The sequence below is a fragment of the Bidens hawaiensis genome, unplaced genomic scaffold, assembly GCF_021521415.1.
Source record: "Bidens hawaiensis isolate Kalapana, Puna unplaced genomic scaffold, B.hawaiensis_p1.1 tig00042519_1, whole genome shotgun sequence".
Taxonomy (NCBI): domain Eukaryota; kingdom Viridiplantae; phylum Streptophyta; class Magnoliopsida; order Asterales; family Asteraceae; genus Bidens; species Bidens hawaiensis.
The window spans coordinates 10,438-33,903 of NW_027497544.1; the positions used below are offsets into that span (position 1 = coordinate 10,438).

Genomic DNA, 23,466 nt, shown 5'->3' on the forward strand with positions numbered 1-23,466 from the left:
AAAGAGAGACGACCGGGGAGAACGTGATGATGAGAGACGTTGACAGCCTCGACAGATCCGTCTAATTAAGTTGGGGGTGGCCATTATGACAAAGTCTAATGTGTTAGATGGAATTTTATGTTTATTCAACTGTTTGTAGATAGGAAGGAAAAGTCTTTCAGCATGAGCACCAAAATAGGGGGCTAGACTATATATGACATATACCTTTCTAGATTTTTTTGCTACCTTAAAAAGTAAACGCTTAATTTACATTTATTGAAATTTATAAATAATTTGTTATATTTTATTCTGTAGAATTTTAAAAATTATGAAACGAATCAACGATGTATGCTTGTATAAAACTTCTCATGATTGCCTCCTGGTGTTTAGAGATCAATCAATTACCATCTAAAACAGTCAAACTATTAATTATTAACAAATATTGTAACTAGATGAGATTGATCTTTAATACACCACAAATCATTTCTTCTATTGTCGTACATCAAACATACACACACATACATGACCGACTCAATTGTTTTGAAGGCAAAGCGAGGAAAATAATCCAAGCTCCAACTCGTGTAGTTGTTAAATTGCGGGATCTTTTGTTCTTTTTTAGTTTATCTTTTAAGTTTTGTTTGAACTGCAACTTTCCATTTAACAAAAACAAAGCCAAAAGTCCTGTTTAGCAAAGCAAAAACATATAAAAAGAACTTGTACAAAACATACCTTTCTCGCATGTTCCAACCTATATCCAAACCTTTTGACCTATTCCTTTCATTCATGCAAAAACTTAAAACTTTAATATCGCCAAGAAAATAGGCTTGACATTAGAGAAGATTAAGTTGTTTAGAGCCTTCTAAATACACAAACACGCAATTAACCATTGTAATGGGCTGAACATTCTTTGTCTTATACTCTTTGCCAGGTACGTGTTTATGAATGTCAAAAATGTCATGAATTGAAAAGACAAAGATGGAAGAGATGTCACACCACGAACTAATGTTTTGCCAAACTAAGAAAGCTATGTAGCATGAAGTAAACACATGATCCACACTCCACAGATTCTCCTGAATTCATACAACAGTTTATCACTTTAGTAAACACAAAACCTAAAGTTAACCTAAACAATGTCATCAAAATTAGTATCTGATGACTAAACAAGTCTCACCAAATCAAGTCTCACAAATAGACTAAATAGTTAATAGAAAGCGACTAATTAAAAAGTTTATTATAAAATCAATTCATGCAACAATCTAACAAATTCTAAATATTATCTTTTGGCTCCTTTTATAGTTTATCTTTTTAATAACTACCAAACTCTTAAGTAAACAATTAAAATCAAATAACCTAAACAATGTCATCAAAATTAGCATCTAATGACTAAACAAGTCTCACAAATAGACTGCATATTTAGTAGAAAGCGACTAAAAAGTTTATTACAAAATCTGTTCATGAAACAATCTAATATATATAAATCATCTAAAATGCTTAAAATCTTTACCAATAATAAAACAAAAATTATTGTAATATATTTGTGATATTAGTCTATTATAAACAACATTAAATAACAAAAATATTTCAATCACTGATCGAGTGTGTTAAATACCATATAATGGCAATATACAACTAAATTATAAGGGTGCATTAAATTCATACTCAAAGTTTTAACAATACGGCCTTAGCTAGGTTAGGTTAATGATTTTAAAGAGCAACTAGGTAATAAAACCTTTTGTGTTGCGGCAGCGGGTCGGTATCAGTTAAGTTCGTTAGTCGGTATGAATTAAGTTCTTTATAGTTACGTCATAAAAAAAACTAAATATATAAATGCCCAAAAACTGACACACTTACAACTTATGAATAAACCTATACACCCTACCCACATGAGGTGACGGCGGTGTTGCCAGGTGGTTCCGAAGCCATGCACCGTATCTATAGTGGTACCCCTCCCTCTCTTATAGAAAGTGCCCATGACACTTTAACAGCCCATACTGTACGGGTGGTGTGTGTGAGCTTTATCGACCCATAAAATTCCCCCAACTTCATATGCACGGAAATTAAATGTATCATATAAGTTACTTGATTAGGTAACTTATTAAATACAAACTCGCTTATTTCAATTTCATATAAATTTTAAAAATTCAATTAATTATTACAACTTCAATTCATCTAAAGTTTTGGCATAAACTTTTAGCGTATAAAGGGTTGAATATCATGTGTTGGAGGCGAGTTCAACATTTTTCGTTAAACTTGACTTTTTAAATGTCAACTATAACAAAACATCGCCTTTTTCAAACTTTAATATTCAAAGACGAGAGACATTTGACAAAGTCAACATCGACATATTTCAAACCACACGACGCCGTTTATACATATCCACACGTTTTAGTGTTCACAACACTATAAATGCACACCCACAATCCAACTAACTAAACCAAACAAACCACCATGAAAACAATCAAAATACTCATCATTGCCGGAGTACTTGTCGTTGGAATCCTCAACTCCGCCGCCCAAAACTGCGGTTGCAGTCCGGACTTGTGTTGTAGCCGGTTCGGTTTTTGTGGCAGTGACGAGGCGTATTGTGGAGCCGGCTGCCAAGAAGGGCCGTGCTTCGCGGCTCCTCCCACGAATAATGTTGATGTTAGTAGCATCGTGACCAATGCATTCTTTAACGGGATCGTGGATCAGTCAGACGCCAGTTGTGAAGGGAGAGGGTTTTATTCACGAGCCGCCTTCCTTGAAGCCCTCGGAAACTATCCTCAGTTTGGTAGGGTTGGTTCTGAAGATGATTCAAGGAGGGAGATTGCAGCTTTCTTTGCTCATGTTACACATGAAACTGGACGTAAGAATTAAGATTCATTCCTCTATATTAATTATGTTACATGATCTAAATAAGGCAACATTTGAACAATATTACTACTTTTGAAATCATTTTTGTATACTTTATAAACTTATATATGCCTGCCCAATATGGGTATTTTAACCGTCACAAGATATTTCTTAACAATACTTTCACATAGAATTCTTGCAATACCATGACTAATAGATTATAGGTATTAGTGAGATAGATGTAGAGATCTCTTTAAACGTTTGTATGTAATTATTTCACTTAACTAATGAAAGATCTATAACATATAAAAATATGTTATTACTTGAGTTTGTTACAATTAATTTTTGGTAATTAACCATTTACAACATTAAAGTCGCTAACAAAAATAATAAATAGATTGTGTTGTGTGTTCTATATATAAATTAACTATTTGTTTTGCATGTGACAGATTTTTGCTATATTAATGAAATAAACGGTGCCTCAAGGGATTACTGCGACGAAAATAATACTCAATATCCATGTAACCCTGACAAGGGTTACTTTGGGAGAGGCCCGATCCAATTGTCATGGAATTACAACTACGGTCCAGCCGGAAGGAGCATCGGGTTTGATGGGCTCAACAATCCTGAAACTGTGGCCACAGATCCTGTGATCTCTTTTCGGACCGCACTGTGGTTTTGGATGAACAACGTCCACTCGATCATCGGTCAAGGGTTTGGAGCTACTATTCGAGCTATTAATGGAATGGAATGTGATGGTGGCAATCCAGCCACTGTAAGTGCCCGTGTCCAATACTACACTCAATATTGCAACCAGCTTGGAGTTGCAACGGGTGATAACCTTCGGTGTTAGGCTAATTGTAATAATGTGGGATCCCATCCGTGTATAGACGATGAAAAAAATATAATTCATATTTGTGTACCACATTGACTATCTTTGTTGTCATTTTATTCAAGTTTAATGGAATAAGATCTATATATACATGTAAATACAGAGGCTACGAGAACTCAAACATCAAAATACCAAAATCATGTATCTACATAGAATGAAGAAGGAAAACAAAGATAGAAATGGTAATTATGTTTCAGTAGTTACTCTACTTACATATGATAATTGGGGAAAGTGAATATGGGACTGTCACACATGTAAGTTTGCATGTGAAACTCTCCAAAACTACGTCGTTTTAATGCAATATACTTAAAAATTATATTTTATAAAACTATTTACTAAGTGAAGAAACACTAACCGGACCCCGGACAGATTACTGGTAACCTGGGGGTTGGAGAGATGTTTCCCACGAGGGGTTAGACCCTTGGAAGATGGTTCTTCTGATAACCTGCAAAACAGACACCGTGAGCTCGTCACTGAGAAGGGGGGGGGGTTCCTCCTTGTGACCACCCTCCGGCGTGAGAATCAGACTAGATTGCTTTTTAAATATAAAAGTATATTAAGAGATTGCTAGAGCAGATATCAGGTATATTATGATGATAATGTGAATGTAATGTGTTGAGATGATCATACCATTTGGGGTATTTATAGCCGAAGGTAGGTTTCCAAGGAGGTATGGCCGGCTGCTACAGTGTTCCTGTTCATCAACAGTAGCCTACGCACGTGCCCTGCTGGTAGTTGGTGGGTAGGCAGCGGCTGATAGTGACCAGGCCTGCTGTGTACTATTCCCTTTCCACCAACTGCCGGCTACGCACGTGGTATGACAGTAGTTGGTGAGTAGGCAGCGGCTAATAGTGATACAGTACAGGAGCATGCTGCTCGCCATACTGTATCAGTGAGCTGTCGTATCTCTGATCAGATCTTTCGCCCATACCTCGTCAGGTACAGTAAAAGATCCTTCAGTATACGGACTGGCTTGGGCGGGAGTATTCCCCCTCCCGCCTCTGTGCGGGATTGCTCCCGGCTTGGCTCATTCCTTCAGGTGACACTGAATGATCGAGAGCTAAGTGCCTTGTGCGTGTAGCCATGCTGCGCGGGTGGCCTTCCCTAATGGCTTGTATCCGAGGCTGCGGGGACAGGCGGAGTCCTTCACCATTGGGAGGCATTTCCTGCGGGACCAGCTTGCGTACTGCGCGTAAGGACGTCACGTCTCTGAGCATGGTTGGTCCTGCGGATCCAGTTGGTCTCTGCGCAGACGTCCCTGTTTAAGGTGAGTCTTGCGGGTCCAACTGGGCTTTGCTGGGACCTACCTCTTCAAGTCCCCCCAGTCCAATGTTCTTCTCCTGAGTGTTTAATAAAGTGAGGTGAACTTTTGGACTTGAGCAAAGGGTTTTGAAAAGGGTTTTGTAAGGTTTTCCATGGGGATTCTTTCCGCGGAAGTCCTTGTCACTTGCAGAAATGCCCGAGTTTCCTGCTTGGTCTTTGGGTATGATGCGGGTAGGTCTGTAACCTCCTCGCAAGTCAGGAGCATTGAGTCCCAGTTGTATGGATTTTCCATGAGGTTTTGGTAGTTTTGAACATAGTGATCAATTATGTTAAGACCACCAATTCCATCCTGGAGCTTCAAACAACGTAGTTCTCGACGTTCCCGCTATGCGGGGATGTTATTTCCGTTTCCGCAAGCATTGCCCAGAAGATCCTTCTTGGTTTCAATTCCCAGCGGAGCGCTAGGTATGTGAAGGGTTTTGCCTTAACACTGTACCTGCGCTCGTCTTACGGTTACTTTACTTCCAAGGTATTCCTGGCGTCAATTCCCTGCGGGTGCTAGGTATGTGAAGGGTTTTGCCTGAACACTGTACCCGCAGCCGTCTTATAGTTACTTGGTTGCCAAGGTACTTGGCTTCAATTCTCTGCGGGTGCTCGGTATGTGAAGGGTTTTGCCTTTACACTGTACCCGCATCCGTCTTACGGTTACTTGTTTGCCAAGGTTTATTTGGCTTCAATTCCCTGCGGGTGCTAGGTATGTGAAGGATTTTGCCTTTACACTGTACCCGCATCCGTCTTACGGTTACTTGTTTGCCAAGGCTTATTTGGCTTCAATTCCCTACGGGTGCTAGGTATGTGAAGGGTTTTGCCTTTACACTGTACCCGCATCCGTCTTACGGTTACTTGTTTGCCAAGGGGTAAGGGGTATTTTCCCGCTTACTTTTTAATATTTTCAAATTTTGAATTTTGAAATTCGAAGAGTTGGTGAAAAAATAAGAACAGTCCAAACCTCTGAAACGTCGTGCGACGGTTTCTTCTGACTGTGTCAGGACGTGCAGGAAGTTATGGTGACGTGACAGAACATGGTCATTCCAGTCGCTTTTTCAGGCGCGTGGGCGCGATTTTTCGGGCGCGTGGCCGTGAAATTACTGGCATACGTCCTTTCAACAGCTGTTGCCAGCTTGGTTTTTGCCACGTGTCATAGTTTCATTGCACATTCGATTTCTCTCTCCTCCGCATTAATTTCACCGCATTAATTGCGATTACTATATAAAGGGGGAGAGGGTTACTTTGCAATTCACACTTTTCACTCTTCTCTTCATCTTTAAGGCGATTTCCGGCGAATACTCCTTTATTCAATCGAGCATTCTCTCGAAATCGTTCTCTTCTTTCTCTGCAAGATGTCTTCTCGTGATGCTGAAGCTATAGCTGACGACAGGGGTACTGCTGGCGAGTGCCAGTGTGCTCTGCCCGGCGATCAGTACCGGTATGTTGTCAGGAAGTTCATGCTCGATCATCTCGAGCCTGAGTTTCCTGAATCCCACCAGACCGTGTATGATGCCCCCAGAGGCAAGATCGGGGTTTATGCTGCATTTTTTGTCTATGGGAATCTTAGATTCCCGTTGACAAAATTTGTTTACCGTGTCCTTGAGAGGCACGGTGTTCATTTGACCGAGCTGCACCCCATGGCGATCGCCAAGATTCGCCATTTTGAGTGGGTGTGCCGGATTTTGGGCATCGAGCCCCATGTGGACCGCCTGATGACCTTCTATACCTGGAGGTGCATCCAGGGGTGGTACACCTTGACGACCCGTATTAAGGGTCTGAAGATTTGCGACACCGAGCGCAGTCTTCGCGCGTGGAAGCAGGAATTCTTCTACATTTCTGCCCGCGCCATCCCCCTTGCCATGAAGTTTAAAAATGGCCAAGCGATACCGAGCCTTCACGCCCCCAACTACCAGGAGGCGGAATGGTTTTCGAAGATATCCCGGATCCAATCTCCGGTTTACCGGTTTGCGGAGTCCGGGATGGTCATGTTAGGGATGAGCCGGGTGTGGAAGGATGCGTCTCAGGTTCCCATCCTTCTCGAATACGGTTTGAACTCTATTCCCTATGGTATGTCTTGTCTTTCTTTTTGATACAAGTTTGTCTTCTAACTGTTTCTTTTCTTTCAGAGGGAAATAATTTGGAGTCGCTTCTGTTCCCGCAGGAAACCGACGGTCCCGCGCGGATGGGTACTCGTGCTCTGGACGAGGGCGAGTTGCCCATCCTGGAGCAAACGGCGGATCGTTTTGTGGAGGTCTATCCGCTGGGCCACGAGATCCTGAGCCACCGGCGGCCAGGTAAGGCGATATTCTTTCCTCAATCTCTCAATGCTGTACCCGCTGTTGGAATTCTTGACCTGTCTTCTTCTGAGGAATCCTCAGATGCTCCTCCATTGGTGCGGAAGAAGAAAGCTGCTGCCGGCGGGAAAGGGAAGGAGAAGGCCTCCACGGCTGGTCCGGTGGTTCTATCTGACTCGGAGTCAGATAGTGAAGAGGTGGCGGGGAAGCCCGGTGGTGAGAAGACCACTGTTCCGGAGGCTACGACCGTTACCTCCGGAGAACCAACGAAGACGACGGTGACCGGTACCAAGAGGCCGGCTCCATCGGGTTCCTCCCCGCCCGTCCGTACGTTCAGGGTCAAGAAAACCCGTAAGTACAATCATAATGTCTTTGCAGATTTATTACTTCTTAAATTTATCTAACACTTTCTTCTTTGTGCAGGCGTGGATGTTGACGCATTCCGGGGTGAAGCGCAGGGGAGTACCTCCCCGCCAATGACGGTAGGCTCAGTCAGCCTTCCTGAGGCGTCGATGCAGGCGCCTGCGCCTGCATCCGCTGGTCCAGTTGCTCGTTCCTTTGAGCCAACTGTTCCGGCCGAGATGATGCCACCGCCGGCCGTGAGTGCGATTTTTACAGCATCCTTCACGGAGCCGGCGGTTACTGCTGCTGCTGAGGAGGCGGCGACCGCGGCGGCGACCACGGCGGCTGCCACCATGCCCGCGCCACCGGTACCTACGGCCGGACCATCAGGTACGCGCAGGGCTTCCCGCCGATCTTTGCCCCCTTCCCGTCTGCCTGACCTGTTGGATGGATTTCCTTTAGGTTCAGGTGATGGGTTTGGCGGCTATCGGCCTGTCATTGACCCTACAGGTGCGTAGGGTTCCTTTCTTTTTCCCTTATGTTTTTTATCATCTTTTCCTTACTGCCTTTGTTTCTTTTGCAGTGTCGGATTCCAATGAAGTGTATGTTCCGCGATGGAACATACGCCGAGGAACAACCCTTCGTACCCCTGTGGAGTGCGTGGACTGGGCTCGCCACGCTGCTCCTCATGGTGCGTTGGGGGAAGCCATGGCTAGCTACCAGGAGGGTAGGCTAACCAATGAGCTTCGGGTTCTCCAAGCCCGGATGCAGCCGCGCGTCGAGCTGCTTTGTCGTGAAAACGACAAGTTGAAAGCAGCTCGTGCCAAGGACGTATCTGAGGCGCGTGCTCTTCGGGAGGAGAACCAACAGCTGGTGGCAGCTGCCGCCGACAAGGAGAAGGCCTTCAAGGCCCTCGAGGTTGAAGTTCAGGCGCGACTCGAGGCCCGCTCCAAGGCTGCCCAAGCTGTGAATGAACAGCTTCGGCTGGCCAGGGAGACTGCGCGAAACGCAACCGAGAGGGCTGCCAAGGCTGAAGCCGTTGCTGAGCCTTTGCGTGTGGAGAATGAGGAGCTCAAGGCCAAATTAGAGGCTCTCCAACGCGCTCATGATGCCTTGGCAATGGAAGATGCCAAGAAACTCCAGGAAATCTTGGACCAAAGAGGGGTGCTTGACCACACCGAGCGGAAGCTTAAGGGCGTCGAAGAGGCTGCCGCAAAGGAAGTTTTACTTGCCAACCTTAACAAGAGCGAAGCCGAACGCGCCCATAACGAAGCTCAAGCTGCCCTCCAATGGCTTCTTCGAGAAGCGTTGCCTCAGGTATGTTTAGCTTTATCTTCTCGCTTTTCTTTTGTAAGAAAAGGTTCTAATACTTGTATTTTTTCTTTGTAGGTTGTGCGTCGGGTCTTTTCAGAGACCTCTTACGATGATGCTATGACCGCAGCCCTCAACGCTTCTCATGAGGATGGGGAAAAGGCCGGCTTCCTGCTTGGTCTAGGGTTTGTTGAGAAAGGCGTCCCGCCTTCCAACTTCCCTTTGTTCGATGTGGATACCGAAGCCATTTATGACCAAGCATTGAACCAATACGCCGCCTTCCCGCATCCAGTGGTGGAAAAGGTGGACGAAGTAGCTGCTGCTGATGATGGGTTAGCTGTCCTCAAAGCGTTCCTCGAACCACCCCGTTCTTCTGACGGAGCGGGTCCAAGTGGAAGCGGCCCTGAAGCTTGATCCTGAAGATCCCTTCCCATTGCTAAGACTTGTATAGTTTTATTCTCTTAGGCGGGTAGTTACCCGGCCATTCTTGTAATATATTCTTGAAATATTAATCTTTTTGCGTATAAGATTGTTATTTCCTTCTTTGGGTTCCTTGCTTTATAAACTTATGACTTGCATACTTAGTTTAAATTAGCAATTTTCCAAGTGTTTAGAATAAGAACCTTTGAACGTGGTTGATAATGGGTTAAAGTTTCGCTTCCTCCTTCGTGATTGTGCGGGTAGAACCGTCACTTGCACTTGGTAGGATGGCTAAACTTTAACCTTCATCTGACCTGCGTGTAGGTTTTCCTTTTCGAAATTTCTAAGGCATTAAGATAAGTTAACCTTTGAACGTGGTTGATAATAGGAAGTCTTGCTTCCTCTTTCGTGATTGTGCGGGTAGAACAGTCACTTGCACTTAGTAGGATGGCAAAACTTTACCCTTATCTGACCTGCGTGTAGGTTTTTCTCACCTTTTGAGGATAAGTTAACCTTTGAACGTGGTTGATAACAGGAAGTCTTGCTTCCTCTTTCGTGATTGTGCGGGTAGAACCGTCACTTGCACTTAGTAGGATGGCAAAACTTTACCCTTATCTGACCTGCGTGTAGGTTTTCCTTATCCTTTTTAAGAATTTTGTTTTGAACCGTTCGACGCGCGGTTGTCGATAGGTTAGTGTTCGGTTTCCTTTCATGATTCATGCGGATAGACTGGCACTTTCATTTAATAGGATAATTGAACTCTTCCCCTTCAACTGACCTGCGTGAAGGTTTGTCAAGTTATTGGGTTCGTGCGGGTAGGACCGCCTTCCCACGCAACGACTTCACGTAATGTGAACGCCGTCACCAGTGTTGCATAGTTTAACCGTTCGACGCGCGGTTGTGGATAGGTTATTATTCAGTTTCCTTTAATGATTCATGCGGATAGACCGGCACTTTCATTTTTGGGTGCTGAACTTTTTCCCAAACTGACCTGCGTGAAGGTTTGTCACGTTATTGGGTTCGTGCGGGTAGGACCGCCTTCCCATGCAATGACTTCACGTAATTATGCGGTGAAAACCGGCATATTAGTGTTCAGAAAAGTATGAATGTAAAATCATCAGCTTCGATGTTCTTAAAGAGAATCATTTCCATTAGAAGTGGCTCTTGGCCTTTTCTTTACAAATTGGAATTGATTTACATGCAGACTGTGTAAATGAGCTCCCTTCCATGTTGGGATGGGAGTGCCATCGAGCCGATACGCACCTGGTTCGGGATCTCGTTCTTTACGCAGCATGTAGTCTCGATTTTGAAGCTGGAATTGATTCGTGTCTTCCCCAGCTGAGGTTCTATACGCACCCGCCTGCTCAGCCTTTATTGTGCCACGAGGTGCGCGAGCGTCCCATCTCTGACAAATGCTTCGACCATGTCCTTTACGTCTATGCATTCTTCAGTGTTGTGGCCTTTTGTCTTGTGGAAGTCACAGTATTTGCTCCGATCAGCATCGTGACGATGTCGGATTATTGGAGGCTTTGGCCATGGGAGCTCTTCAGTGGCGAATATCTCAGTGACGCTTTTGGTGAGTGGCGTCCATCTGGAGTTCCGGTGCGACTGTACATTATCCCTTCCGCCCACTCGATGTTGCAAGCCGGATGAGGTGTCAAAGTTTACCCTTGACTGCCAAATGCCTAGCTTTCGCTTTTTATTTAGTCTGGCGGTGAGGACGTTGTCTTCTCTCGTCTTCTGAGTGTAGAGGTTTGTGCTCTGTGGGAGATCTCTACCCAGTTGCTTCTCTGTTTCCGCATAGCGTTTTGCTGCTGTCATGATGCCATCCCATGTGGATGGCATGCCATCTTTACCCGTTAGGGTGCGGATGAGCTCTGGGTCATGTGCGCCCTGGATGAAGGCAGCGCGAACAAGATCTTCGCTGATATTGCCCAAACTTAGCTTCTTTGAGTTGAAGCGAGTGATGAAGTTTGGCAGAGATTCATCTTCCTCTCGTAAGCATTTGAGGATTGTCCATTGCTCCTCGGTATACTTCCGTTGCTGGCTGAAGTGTTGGCTAAACTTCTGTTGGAAGTCTGCCCAGTCGTAGATGTGGTTGACCGGTAGACGATCAAACCAAGCTCTAGCAGCCCCAACAAGCGTCATTAGGAACATGTAGCACCACGTGGGTTCCGTCCAATTGCTGACGGTTGCCCCCGCTATGAACCTGTTCAAATGATCGTCTGGATCAGATAAACCGTCATATGTGCCTATGTTAGGCATTTGTTTGGCACTCTTTGGGGCGATTGCTTCCGCAATGTCCCTAGCAAATTTGGACGTTCCCGCATTTGCAACGTTTGGTCTGAATGTTTTGGAGAAGTCTCGTGGACTTCCACCTGTGCTTTTTGGTTTGAAGGCTTGTCCAAAATGCCTTTTCGGTTGGGATTCCGTTTCCTTACGCTTCCCTTTTGCCCTATGGCGAGGGTTCGCGTCGGAGTCGGATTCCTCCGAGTCATCCTCCCAGTATTCGAATTCGTCGGCCTGTTGCACGGAACGCAAGCGTTCGTCCAACTCAGCCTGGAATTCCTTTTGTCGTGCCTCCGCCCATGCCTTAACTTCATCGAGAGTCTGGCGGGGGAGTCTTCGTTTCTCAAACTGGGTATCGGTGGATCCCAGTAGTTGATCATTTACTGCACTTGCCCCAGCTTTGGTAAGTGGGGTAGTGTTCGTAAAATTTACTTCACTTGCCCCGGCTTCGGTAGCCGGGGTAGTGTTTGTAAAAACTGTGTTGCCGGTATTCCCCCCAGTAGCTGGGGTTGTGGTTACCGGAATTTCTCTAACCATCTTTGTAAAAGTTTGAAAAAACTGGAGAAAATTGTAGTTCTAGCTTTATGCACGGATGGCGCCAATGAAGAAACACTAACCGGACCTCGGACAGATTACTGGTAACCTGGGGGTTGGAGAGATGTTTCCCACGAGGGGTTAGACCCTTGGAAGATGGTTCTTCTGATAACCTGCAAAACAGACACCGTGAGCTCGTCACTGAGAAGGGGGGGGGGTTCCTCCTTGTGACCACCCTCCGGCGTGAGAATCAGACTAGATTGCTCTTTAAATATAAAAGTATATTAAGAGATTGCTAGAGCAGATATCAGGTATATTATGATGATAATGTGAATGTAATGTGTTGAGATGATCATACCATTTGGGGTATTTATAGCCGAATGTAGGTTTCCAAGGAGGTATGGCCGGCTGCTACAGTGTTCCTGTTCATCAACAGTAGCTTACGCACGTGCCCTGCTGGTAGTTGGTGGGTAGGCAGCGGCTGATAGTGACCAGGCCTGCTGTGTACTATTCCCTTTCCACCAACTGCCGGCTACGCACGTGGTATGACAGTAGTTGGTGAGTAGGCAGCGGCTAATAGTGATACAGTACAGGAGCATGCTGCTCGCCATACTGTATCAGTGAGCTGTCGTATCTCTGATCAGATCTTTCGCCCATACCTCGTCAGGTACAGTAAAAGATCCTTCAGTATACGGACTGGCTTGGGCGGGAGTATTCCCCCTCCCGCCTCTGTGCGGGATTGCTCCCGGCTTGGCTCATTCCTTCAGGTGACACTGAATGATCGAGAGCTAAGTGCCTTGTGCGTGTAGCCATGCTGCGCGGGTGGCCTTCCCTAATGGCTTGTATCCGAGGCTGCGGGGACAGGCGGAGTCCTTCACCATTGGGAGGCATTTCCTGCGGGACCAGCTTGCGTACTGCGCGTAAGGACGTCACGTCTCTGAGCATGGTTGGTCCTGCGGATCCAGTTGGTCTCTGCGCAGACGTCCCTGTTTAAGGTGAGTCTTGCGGGTCCAACTGGGCTCTGCTGGGACCTACCTCTTCACTAAGTTATCTCATCTTTGTTTCTCATTTTCAAACCTACACCTATTTACACCACGATGAAATCATCTCGTAATCTGGCATCAGTAGTTTACATTTAAATTGGAGTACATATGTTTTTTCTGGTTAACTTCACATTTTATACGAAGTAATAATCAACTATGTGTATGGCCAAAACAAAAAATTGAATTCAAGTACATATGCAATGACGTACTCACCGTCCCCAATATAAAAAAAGTGAACTTGCATATGATTTTATTAATTAATATTATAATTACATATGTGGAGATTTTTGAAGAAAGTTCTCTAAAAGAAAATATGAAAACCACTAGTAGATGGTTACTTGGAGAAGGCCAGCGATGAATTTGCATAAAAAGATATGAAACTGGGTGCATGTTTGAATTGAGGAAGACGAAATCATTTAGGAAATAGTATCAACTAATTTAGGTAAGAATATATTTGTGGAATTTAATCTTTAATTTAATTAAAACAACATGGTTTTGATGTTCATTTGGACAAAACGACGTAGTTTTGGAGAGTTTCACATACAAGCTTACATGTGTGACAGCCCCATATTCACTTTCCCATGATAATTACTCTACTTATATATACTACTTAATAAATAAAGCTTTCTAAATGACACATGTCATCACTATGTTGATCCTTACAAAATTTTCCCTCATCTCTCTCATATTAAGTACATTTCTATTTTTAATATTTCATTTTCAATTTTTAATAATTCTATTCTAATTTAAAAGAATTAATATCATCATAAATATGTTAATTTGTTTAATATAAAATATATTGCATTGGTTTAAAATATTAGATTTTTATAAGTAACTACGAAACGGGTGGGTTTTTTAACTGGTTAAAATATCAAACATTGTTTGTGTCAAAAAAATTTAAGATTAGCATGAGTTTTGGTTCACGAGTTGGTTTAAAAAAGTAGTCATTTACAACTAAGTTTTGATATAGAAAATAACAAAGAAATAATTTATGATTTATGAATTTTCTAACGTTTTATTTTCAAATTGCGTAATGTGTAATTCTTTTACCGTATAATATATCTTCATATATGTGATACATTTTTTTTTATTTCACGTTATGTATTATTTAAAAAGTTAATTATTCTAACTCGTGTGCTACACGGGTAAATAACCTAGTAGAACAATAAAGATAAATACTCTGAGATAATTGCTCTACAAAAACAACTATTATTACAAAGCGTAATTATTCTTATATATAAGTAGAGATTTTATATAACTAAATTAATTATTTTTATGAATAGTGTAATGATCGAGGCATTTTATATGTACCCTCTATTTCATGTTGGTTATTTATAAAATGCATTGGTACTATAACTAAATATGTAACTTTTATTGGTTTTTGTATTTGGTTAGTTTAGGATAAATAAGCCTAAAATGTTTGTTTTAGAATAATAACATATATATATATTAAACATAACATGTCTAATTTGGAAAATCAGTTTTACTATTTTTAATTACAAATGCTGCTTAAATGATTTTTCTTTGTGGTGTTGTTATGAAGCGGGGAAAGAAATAAATAAGACAATTCATTTAATTATTGTTGCAATCAAGACCGTAAAGGTACTCACGTTTTGTTTTGTTGTGTTTGGAGTTGTATGCAAAGTGACAAAATTAAAATGGATGATAGCTCGCTCGCTTAACAATAGGCATGTTTGGTTGAAAGGAATGGAATGAAGGAGAAATGAAATGGGAGGAAGGAATGGAATGAAGGGGAAATGGAATGGATCATTACCATTCATTTGTCTTGTTTGGTTAACATATGGGAATGCAGTGAATAATTGCTTTATAATGTTTGGTATCCAAAAAAAATTTAGGAATGAAATAGAAATAATAAAAATATGCCTATCCCAAGATATAAAGTTTTTTTACAAAAATAAAAATAAATAAATAAATTTTGAAATGGCGACGGTGGTGGTAGCTCTGGAGATGAAAATGGTGGCGGCGGTGGTGTTGGTGGCAGTCAGGCGGCGAGGGCGGTGGTGGTGGACTGGCAACGGTAGTGGTGGTGGCAGTGGTGGTCAAGCAATGGTAGCATTAGTAGTTATGGCGGTGGTAGGGTGGCGATGACGGTGGTGGTGGACTGGAAACGATAATGGTGGTAGCGATATGGTCGGGTGGCGACAGTGACAATGGTTGTCATGGTTATGGCGAAGATGGTGGCCGTGGTAGCTTTGGTGGTAAGGTGGTGGTGGTGGAGGTGGTTATGGTGACGATGGCGATCAGGTGGTGGCGGCGGAGGTGGTGGTGGTGACGGTGGCGATGGCAGTCAGATGATGGTGGTGGCTATGGTAGTGGTGGTGGTGGTGGCGGTGGTTGTTGTTAGGTGATGGTGTTGTTGAGAAAGTAGGACCTGATGGTGTTGTTGAGAAAGTAGGTTGAAGGAGGAATGAAATGAAAAAAAAGAAGGGGGGCGGGAAGTAATTGTTTTGATGGCGGCGGTGGTTGTTGTTAGGTTTGGTATGAAGTAATGAGAGGTGGAATGAAATGACTCATTCCAAAGGAATGAAAGAAAACATGTTTGGTTACCATTCATTAATGGAATGAAGCATTCCTAAGGAATACAAACCCTTCCATATATAACATTTTTCATTTCTTAGCAAAATGTGATTTTTCTTTCATTCCTTCTAGGAATGAAATGGAAAATGATCAATAATAATAATAATGATAATGATGATGATAATAATAATAATAATTAATGATAAAAATAATTATTATTTTTGTTATTATTATTACTCCTACTAATATTATTGCTATTTATCATCATCATTATTACTTTATTATAGTATAAATTTTTTTAAATATAAATTGGTTGTGGTTTAATGGCAGAGCACTTACTTTACAAGTGAGAGGTAGGGGGTTCAAACCTCACTACCACCAATTTATATGGGAGATATGAGGGATGACCATAGCTTGCCGTGGTTCGAGTCCTGATCTCACCCGGTTTTACCGGCTCCTCGCTGTCGTGCCATTTGGCGGGCGTGGGGGTCGGGTTTTATCCGGTGAATCCCTCAATAGGTGGACCGCTAGGGGCCTCATCCGTCCGGACTAGTGGCCGGCTCGGGCTACCTTTAACCAATGGGGGCCGCGTACGAAGTACCCGGCGTTACTTAGTTGGTCGTTCAAAAAAAATATTTTTTTAAATTATAATTGTTATTATACTTTTATTACTATATCGTATTATCTTATAACCGTTATATTAATTGATAAAAAGTATTATGATTGAATAGTTTACTTTTTAATTACAAAAAATTAATAAAATGATGATTCATTTCTTTCCTATGTGGTAACCAAACAAGACAATGGAATAGTAATGATTCATTCCATTCCTTTGTTCATTCCATTCCCTCGTTCATTCCATTACCCCATACCAAACAGACCCTATGTGTAATGGATTATTCCATTCCATTGAGCAACCAAACACCTCTTATTAAATTCCTAAGTAATGAATCATTCCATTCCGCCTGTCATTCATGCATAACAAACGCTACCTAAAGATGAAGATTGTATGATGAGCACGAGAGGCTAAACCCCCGTGATTTTCTCCGAATGAAAGGTTTATTATGATCAATTAATTTATACTTTATACTAGCTACTGGGATTCGAATTGCACGTCATATTATTGAATCTGTTTTGTTTAAATAAGACTCATTTAGTTTTGTCTTTCAATTACCACGTGATTAATTATATACATGGTCATTGTTAATAGCTTTCCACTAGTCAATAGGATTGATAGTGATCAACGAACCTGACGCCTGAAGAATATTGTTTTTTTCTCACAATTGTTTTTCAAACCAAATCAAAGTTATTTGTTATTTTTAGTCACTAATTAAAACTTAGTGAACTAAAATTGATCACAAATTTCTCTTGGAGATGACTCGAATTTCATATACTATATATTTTTACACATATTTTTACCGACCAAACGACATCGGTCACGTAATTATTTTATAAGTTGAATAGTTATTATATAAACATAGTAAACAAGTTGTGATAATTACAATAGTGAATGCCCTTTTTTTCTTTAATTTTAATCGCGTGCTTAGTACGATTTTTTGATTTGTATTTGATCCACTTTTATAATCATATAAGATGTTAGGATTATCTAAACTCGTCTCAAATTCGATTCATTATCATCCATACCTCTTGTTATACAATACTCTTGTGACCGCTCTCCTGAATGTAGTAGGCTATATTAATGTCTATGTTTTTGTTACTCTAGATAAATGATCCTAAATACTTGAACATGACTATGTATTGGACCAGTTACCCAATTTATTATTTATGTGGGTGTCCTCAACGTTTACACCATTGAACTTTCACTAAAGGTACTTGGTATTAAAGTAACTTATCCTTTAAACATTTTTGCTCTAAGGTTGCTCCCACTCATCTAACTTCTCTTTCAGACCATGTTTACTCTCCGCTAGTAATACAATCTTCTACGAAAAACATGGACTACGAAGATTCTAAAAATGCAGGGATTGATCTATCTCGATGAGCTAACAATAGTTATAGTGCGGAATGCTATAACCAATTCAAAGTCCCAGACTATGTTTTGGTAGTCCGGAATCCCCAATTTCAAACATGTTGAAGACCGCAACCAAAATTGCAAACTTCAACGAACCTAACAAAAGTTCTTCCATATCTCATTTTGTCATCCAGAAGCCTTGAAGTCTTCAATTCGAGTTTTCAGAAGACCTACTTTCACTTTTGATTCTTCGAAACCCATACCTCTAAAAATATCAACACTCTATCTAATCCAACTCATTCACTCTTTCCTCCACCTATCCTCTTTTCTTAGAAACTAAACTCTTAAAATGATTACTACTAGAGATGGTACTAAACTTTCGCTTTGCATTGATCACCCTACACACCACACCACACCACACATTAATTATGAAAGGGAACATTTTTCTTTTTGACACAACCATTCACGATCTTTTGTGGTTATTTAAACAATAATTACAATTTTTAAACGACAATAAACTTTTCATACGATCCCAAATACAAACACCCTATGTATTTAACATTCATATAGATGGAATAATCGAAAAATTCTTTTTCTTCATTGTTTATTCATCAGTCAAGTCCATATACCTTATCGATATATAGTTTATTCCATATTCCATATGTTATGTCACGTGTGATTAAACTTGGATTAACTAACAATATGGGCGTTGGAGGGTAGTCTTGGTTCACACTCCTTCCTTTGTTTTTGTATACTACAATTGGTGCATAATTATTAAATAATTAAAGATTGAGTGTGGTGTTTAGTTTTCCTCTTTAAAGAAGTTAAAAGAATGAAGAATACCATTCCATGAATTTACGTAATCAGTATTTAATAGAAAAAACTCGATACAATGGACGACTTTCCTCTTTTACAACTCTCAGCCCTTACTAATTAAATTGACAGTACGTACCGCTTTAATCTTAATTCTTAACCTTTTAAATTAGTTTGATTAAATGCTTTGGTTGTTTCCCATGATTATCCAACAAAATTTATTTCGTATTTGATTTGGGCGTGCATGTGCATACGCTTTCGCGCGCTCGATCTGTAGTTATCTCTCCTGTATATTTTAGTAGCACATTCAGAAATTTCTTTTTAATGTTTTGTGTACAATATTTTTATAAAATAATTACAGGTTATTATCAATAAATAAATGCATGCGGTTATTCTTATATATCTTTTAGGATCTGTTGAAATTTAAAGTATACATAATTGGGTTCGCAACGTACAAAGGTTACATGATACTTTCATATATAGTTTATCTTGGATTACCATCATCGTTAATAAAAAAAAATTAGTTTTCGTTATAGACTCATTTGAACTTATCACATGTTCGATGCTGAGTCACCGAATTAAGATGCATCTAGTAGCTTTCCAACATCTGACTTTGAAAATTCAACTAAAATCATAACAATTAATCATCAAATTAACTTTGGAATAATTTGACACGGTCAACGGCCAGACATGCACACTGTAAATTCACATTCACAATTCCAAAATCTAAATCAAACAAAACACCATGAAAACATACAGAATTCTCATCGCTTCCGGACTACTTTTTGCCTGCTTTCTCAACTCGGCTGCCCAGAACTGCGGCTGTGGCGGCTTGTGCTGCAGCCAGTGGGGATATTGTGGCACCGGTGATCCATACTGTGGAGACGGTTGCCGTGAAGGGCCATGCTACTCGCCTCAGCCGAGTGGAGGAGATGTTGGTAGCATCGTGACCGATGCATTCTTCAATGGGATTATCGATCAATCCTCTGCCGGTTGTGAAGGGAGAGGATTTTATACACGCGTCGCATTCCTTGGAGCCCTTGGAAACTACGGTGCCTTCGGTACATCTGATTCTGAAACAGATTCAAAGAGGGAGATTGCAGCTTTCTTCGCACATGTTACCCATGAAACTGGACGTAAGAGCATTCTTCTTGTCTTTGTTAATTACATTAATTATATATGATTATAGAGAGGGGAATGTTAACGTACAAATTAAATTTACGTGCTAACTGTGTGAATTAAGTAGTGTAATTATATAATATATTATGAGCAGTGTAATTTTGTAAGTAATTACATTATATATGTTTTAATTACACTACACTATAACTACACTATATTGTATATATAATTACATTATTTAATTTCTGATTAATTTATTTTGTATTAACTTGATCAAAATCCTAGATCTAAATAAAGTAAATTCGCAACAATATTAATAATTTAGAAATCAATTTAAAACACTTTATTATTTGGTACACAATATATGTTTGTTTAATTGTCACTAAATAATTAAGGGATTATTTCATAGAATAATAACCAAGTTTAAACTTTGTTCCAATTAGCTCACTCATATTTTATATTGTTTCAATTAGGTCATTTTACCTTCCCATAATGTTCTAATCTTAGATTTTTTTACCTATTGAAGAGGTAAAATGATGACATGTCTTGTTTCCTTTCTCTTTTATTCTTTTATGTTAAAAAATGTTAATGTGTCAAATAGCATTAGGATTGTAGGACTAAAATAGAAAAAATTAGGCTTTGACTTTTAATTTAACAATACAACTCCGGCCGCCCCTCCGATAACTCCAGTCACCCTCTCCAGCCAGCTCCGGTCACCCTCACCGAAAACTCCGGCCACCCCGACAACTCCGGTCACCCTCTCCATTAACTCCGGCTACCCTCTCCACCAACTCCGGCCACACCCTCCGACAACTCCGGCCACAAGATGTAGATCTGTACTAGAATTCCATACCAGATTGATGTGGGAAGATATTTGGGCATCTTTTTACATAATTTCTCAACAAAAAATGGCACCAGGTTGGAGTTGGAAGTAGCTTACGACGGCGGTCATCGGCGCATGGTTGGTACAGTAGAGTACAAGAGTGGTCGTCGGCGCGGTGGGGCTAAGACGATTGCGACTGCGAATGAATCCAACCCAGACCGATACGGGTAGTCGGAGCCCGGAGGAGACGCTTTGGTTGTCGAAGAAGCTGATATGGGGATTGGGTTATGGTAGGGAGAGAGATGCAGGGAAAGTAAAAAATGAAACTTTGTTTATTTGATTCTTTTAAAAAAGATGTATATAAAGACTAAAATTATTATAAGCATTTAACATAAAAGAATAAAAGAAAAATGAAAGAAAAATGACATGTCATCATTTTACCTCTTCAATAGGTAAAAAACCTAGAATTAAAACATTATTTGAAGGTAAAATGACCTAATTAGAACAATATAAAGTATAAGTGACCTAATTGGAACAAAGTTCAAACTTGGTTACTATTCTATGGAGTAATCCCAAATAATTAATGATCCAGGACGATTAAACTTACATGTTTTTATTTTAACGAGTATTTTGGCCCTGCGTTGCGGGGGCGATCAATTCGAAGGGCTAACGATAGACTAAAATTGGCGATGCCATGGTTAACGATTGGTCAATTCGAGTGGTTAACATTAAAATTGGCGAAGCCACAGCGACGCTAAAGTCACCAAGGGCTCGAAATTGGAACCCGACAATGGTAGTCTAGACATTTCGGGTTCTTAGATGGAAATTCTAAAAAAATTGGATTAAGATTAAAACTTGAGTTATTACATTATCGTATTTTCTCTATCTTTAACTCACAACCATTTAAAAAAATCTAATTTGCCAAACTTAAATTGGATAGAAGAGAGTTAATATAAATGATACACAACCCGTTAAATGAAAATAAGGAGGTGATCTATAATTCATCTGTTAACTTTAACATTTGTTTTTATATGTGAACAGATTTTTGTTACATCAATGAAATAAATGGTGCTATATATAATTACTACGATAATACATATACTCAATATCCATGCAACCCTAACAAACGTTACTATGGGAGAGGTCCACTCCAACTGACATGGAACTACAACTATGGGGCAGCCGGTAGCAGTATCAGGTTTGATGGGCTCAACAATCCTGAAATTGTAGGTTCAAATTCTGGCATCTCTTTTCAGACCGCCTTATGGTTTTGGATGAACAACGTCCACTCGGTCATACTTTCTGGTCAAGGGTTTGGAGCTACTATTCGAGCTATCAATGGAATAGAATGTAATGGTGGCAGTCCGGACAAAGTAAGTGCTCGTGTCCTGTACTACACTCAGTATTGCAGCCAATTTGGAGTTACACCGGGCGATAACCTTTATTGTTAGGCTACATCAAACATGTGATTCCGTCGTGACGTTCTTGAAATTAAATCAACTATATTTGTATGTTATACATGTAACATGTGGACCACTAAGATCTGTATACGTGTACCTCTATGTGTTATCTATTATGTATGGCTACACACCATTGTTTATAGAAATAAATGAAAATCATATATATGTGATTTTTTAATTTAAAAGTTTCATAATGATATGTTTGTATGTTTGGTAGCCCGAGTGTTACTTAATGATTTCATTAATAGGCTATATCTATATCAGTCAACATTAAAAGTGTTACGTTTATCATAAAGTCATATCCGAATCGGTCAACAAACTTTTCATCTATAACTTTCATAATGATGCTGAATGGAAAATTCCCCCCTTTATCCCTTTACACGCGTTCATAACCTTCAGTCTCGAACTCACTAACCTGCACCGTCCTTGAAACCGACGTGCAAGAGGGTTTAAGTTTCAAAATTTTAGACAGCCTACGGATGTGTCCATTAAGTCTGATTTACTCTTCTTCTCCTCATGTTTATCTCCCCTCTTTCGAAAGCATAACATGTGGGAATAAGGACCTATGACATTGTCAATTGGATGATCTTGTTGAATTCTTGTCAGAATTGAATACTGGGGAACAGTGCAGGTAGAGGGTAAGTTTGTTGGATCTTCAAGGATTTCAGTAAGAGGGTTCTTCCATCCAGATGTCGTCGTACTGTGTGAGCACGAAGTACTGGCAATGTACTCATTTGGTATGACATATGGGAATAGAGTGCTACCAAAAATTTGACGAATCGTACTCTACCCCTCAACTGATGAAGCATCGACTGCAGGTGCTGGTGAAGACACAGTTTCGGTAACATCTTCTTCTTGACTAGCTGACAACGACTGAGTGGTGTCCAATGATTCTGAAGGATCAATACCCAGCCCTGAAGAGATATGAGAGTCAATAGGTATGTCTTCTTCTTCATGAACAGAATTTGAAGCACCGGCACCCAAAATTTCTGTATTGACAACTGGAAACACATAAAAAGGCTTAAAGAGTTCAATATAATCAAATAACCAGTCAGGACCGACACGAGCATCAGTGTATTTCTCTTCTAGCTGCGCATGTCATACGATTCCACTATCTGCTTAGTTGACTTGTTGTAAACTCTGTAGGCGGTGCGACCAACATATCCAACAAAGTAACAATCATCAGCTTTGGCTCCAAACTTTGGACTCGTTTCAAGATTCAGTAGAGTACATGGACACCCAAAAGCTCGAAAATGCAACTGTGGGCTTGTGACCATAAACAATCTCATATGGAGTCTTCATCTGAGATTTGTTGATCAACACTAGATTTTTGACATAACATGGCGTGTGTTAACAGTCTCTGCCCAGAAGAACAAAGGCAAATTTGAATCACAAAACATAGTTCTTTCCGCCTAGATAAGAGTCTTGTTCCTTCACTCAGCAACCCCATTTTGTTGCGGTGTCCGAGCTGAACTGTACTGTCGAAGCACCCCCTTT

At 40.8% G+C, this 23,466-nt stretch overlaps 2 protein-coding genes across 2 annotated transcripts; both read left to right on the top strand.

Moving 5' to 3' along the window:
• Window positions 1-2,424: 2,424 nt before the first annotated feature.
• LOC143593697 (endochitinase EP3-like) lies at window positions 2,425-3,727 on the top strand. Its single transcript, XM_077073251.1, has 2 exons — window positions 2,425-2,824; window positions 3,261-3,727. Exons 1-2 carry the CDS (start codon window positions 2,428-2,430, stop codon window positions 3,662-3,664), a joined length of 801 nt encoding a protein of 266 aa, XP_076929366.1. The 5' UTR covers window positions 2,425-2,427; the 3' UTR covers window positions 3,665-3,727.
• Window positions 3,728-19,266: 15,539 nt separating this feature from the next.
• Window positions 19,267-21,960, top strand: LOC143593698 (chitinase 5-like). Its single transcript, XM_077073252.1, has 2 exons — window positions 19,267-19,703; window positions 21,551-21,960. The coding sequence occupies exons 1-2, from the start codon at window positions 19,313-19,315 to the stop codon at window positions 21,958-21,960; spliced, it is 801 nt and encodes a 266-aa protein (XP_076929367.1). The 5' UTR covers window positions 19,267-19,312.
• The last annotated feature ends 1,506 nt before the right edge of the window (window positions 21,961-23,466 follow it).